Source organism: Drosophila ananassae, chromosome 3R, assembly GCF_017639315.1.
Source record: "Drosophila ananassae strain 14024-0371.13 chromosome 3R, ASM1763931v2, whole genome shotgun sequence".
NCBI lineage: Eukaryota > Metazoa > Arthropoda > Insecta > Diptera > Drosophilidae > Drosophila > Drosophila ananassae.
In genome coordinates, this window is record NC_057930.1 from 3,039,975 (window position 1) to 3,042,780 (window position 2,806).

Here is a 2,806-nt window from a genome sequence, read left to right on the forward strand (position 1 = left end):
CCCTCGTTTTAACGTGAAGGAAAAATCCTGTTTTGACCCATTTAGAGTGCCCCAATCGAGTCCAAATGTATGAACGACCCCCCAACTTTGGAGGGTCGACCCACCCATGCTTGTGGTACTCCCCTAGGATCCCACAGGAGGGATTCTCCCTTACAAAAATATCACAAAATCACTGCACCTAAAAGTATGCTATGAAAATGTAACTCAAAACCTGTTGCTCCGCCCACCGCCTCTCCTCCTTTTCGTCCCTTGGTGGCCCCAGGGGGTACCACAGGGGGTATGGGTGGGTCGACCCTCCAAAGTTAGTGGGGGTCGTTCATACATTTGGACTCGATTGGGGCACTCTAAATGGGTCAAAACAAGATTTTTCCTTCACGTTAAAACGAGGGACATTAGAATTCATTTTAGAGGTACGGTCTCTTGATCAAAGTTTCTTATTTTGATCCCTAGAATCCAAAAATCATATGTGCCTAAGCGATTTTTCAATCGACCCACCCTAATGTATATTGGTAAAATTGGTGTGATTATAAGAAAATAATGGAGTTAATAGGAGTTAATTGAACGATAATAACTGCTGGGAAATACTGGTTCTCCTTTATCTTCAAAAATTTAAGATTAAATAAATAAAAAGATACACCTTTATTTTTAAGATTTATTTGATTGGAAAAGCGATCGTCTTTACGTTTCCAGGAGTAGAAAGAGTCTCAAAATGTATATTTTGCATTATAGAGACTTCTGAGTTTGGCAGTGTAACTTGCAGTGGCGACTTTGTAGATATATTTTTACAGTTAAACGTCCAATTTACACCTTGCGGAATTCTCGTGACCACATCAAAACACTGAGACAATTTAGAAGACCAAACTGAAACAGATTCAAAACTTAACCTTTCCCTTTTATAAAGCTTAAATAATTCATCAAGATTTCTAAAAGTACTCAGAGTAGTTATAGCCGTAGGTGACTTCCCAAAATAGTATTGAGGAAAGTCTAAAACTACTATTGGAGACCCCTTTTTCTATGACCGTACTGTTTTTTTGTATCTTCTTCTTCAAACTCCTCGATGTGTATTGTTGAGCAATTCATACGATCAATAAGCTTTACAGATTTTAAATAATTTGGATGAAGTTGCAACCGTTCGTCCATTGGTTTTAAATTTGTACGGATTTTTTTATCATATCATCCCGGATATACTCTTCTATGAGAACGCTTGCTATCAATCCGCTTCCAATTGGGTGACTTAGATCTTTCACAATTGCATCTGTAGCTTGGTTAATATCCCCGGAGGCAAAAATTATAAATAGTTGAGGAAATTTCCACTTTTTATGTGCCCCATCATCAGGATATTTGTACTGGTGTCGCTTCAGTAAATGGGAAAATATGTCTGAGCTTGTTTCGAAATTATCCATCGCTGCCATCGTATATCATATTTTTTATAACCAACGCTGAAACTTAGTTCTAAAATGTATTAAAAACTAAATAGAACGATACAATTTTGTAATTCAAATGTTTTATTGCAATTGTACAGTTTACTTTGTTTGAGTAAAAAGGCGCCTACTTTTGATCAGCTTCAGGTCTCCAAGGCCTCAAAGGCCTCAAGGCCAAATTTGAAGAAATCCATAATTTTTAGTACCCAGTCAAAAAAATTTATTTCTTTTATTCAATTATTTTCCCCAAGTATTGGGTTATTGATTCAAGACTAAAAAAAGTCGCGAGTGATTAGTTAACCGAGACCGGGACGTTAGTTAACCGGGACGTAGTTTTAAAGGGTTTTGTTTTTGTTTGTAGCACCTGCATCGCCCGCGATTGTGGTTCGGGTTAACTCAGTTAAAAAAACAGGGCAGGAGAACCACTCTACCACTTCGCTGTTCCTGAAAAATTTTGGAGTAGGGAAATATAAGTCAAGGTCGATATCATAGTAATAAGAGATACCTAACAAGTCAAGGAGTAAAGATAGTAAACGATATTGCTAATATCTTTGGGGCTTGGGTCGATTTTGCACACAGAACGTTAAGTAAAATTTCACAAATATTCAGTTCTTTTTAACCTCTTCTGAAGAGTGGTTAAACTATATAAAACCGCTTTTCCACACACTACAAGGTCAAAACCAAGGTCCTCACTTCGCAATGCAGCTATGATTTTGTTATGGAGAGCTTCCATTTTCATCCAGGTAACCTCTGCTCTTTTTCGTAGCATCCTCTCTCTACTGGCGGCAAAAGATGAACTTGCTTCTGTTCAAGAATCCATTTTTATGTAACTGCAAGAAAAAATTTTCCGGAAATGCTTGCCATTTTAAAATATTGCAACAAAAACGGCCAAAATCGGTTCGGGGTCACCAAAATTTAGCGCTACCATCTTTTTGATTCTGTCCAAACCAATCAATTGCAATTCCATTTTCAAAATTTTTTTAAAAATATCAGCGAAACTGGGAAAAACAAACAAGTATAGATAACAAGCCATTGCTTGGCCCCAAACAATATTATAACTTTTTATAACCCTTGTACCCTTGCAGAGGGTATTATAATTTTTGGTCAAAAGTGTGCAACGCAGTAAAGGAGATATCTCCGACCCTATAAAGAATATTTATGCTTGATGAGGATCACCTTCGGAGTCAATATGTGCATATCCGTCGGTCTGTTTCTACGCTGTCTGTCTCTCAGTTTTAAAGCTATCGAGTTGAAACTTTGCATACGTTCATCTTTTGTTTGCAGGCAGTTTATAAGTTGGAACGCCTGGGATGGGTCGACTATATCCAAATTTCTTAAGGATCGGGCGAGTATATCATATAGCTTCCATGTAACTTTACGATCGG

General features: G+C 37.6%; 1 protein-coding gene across 1 annotated transcript; it reads right to left on the bottom strand.

Annotated features, from left to right (window-relative positions):
- Positions 1–638: 638 nt before the first annotated feature.
- LOC6502602 lies at positions 639–1,539 on the bottom strand. The gene is given in 3 exon segments (XM_001965850.4): positions 639–1,011; positions 1,014–1,163; positions 1,166–1,539. Coding segments are annotated over 3 exon segments (756 nt in total). The 5' UTR covers positions 1,413–1,539; the 3' UTR covers positions 639–652.
- Positions 1,540–2,806: the final 1,267 nt, after the last annotated feature.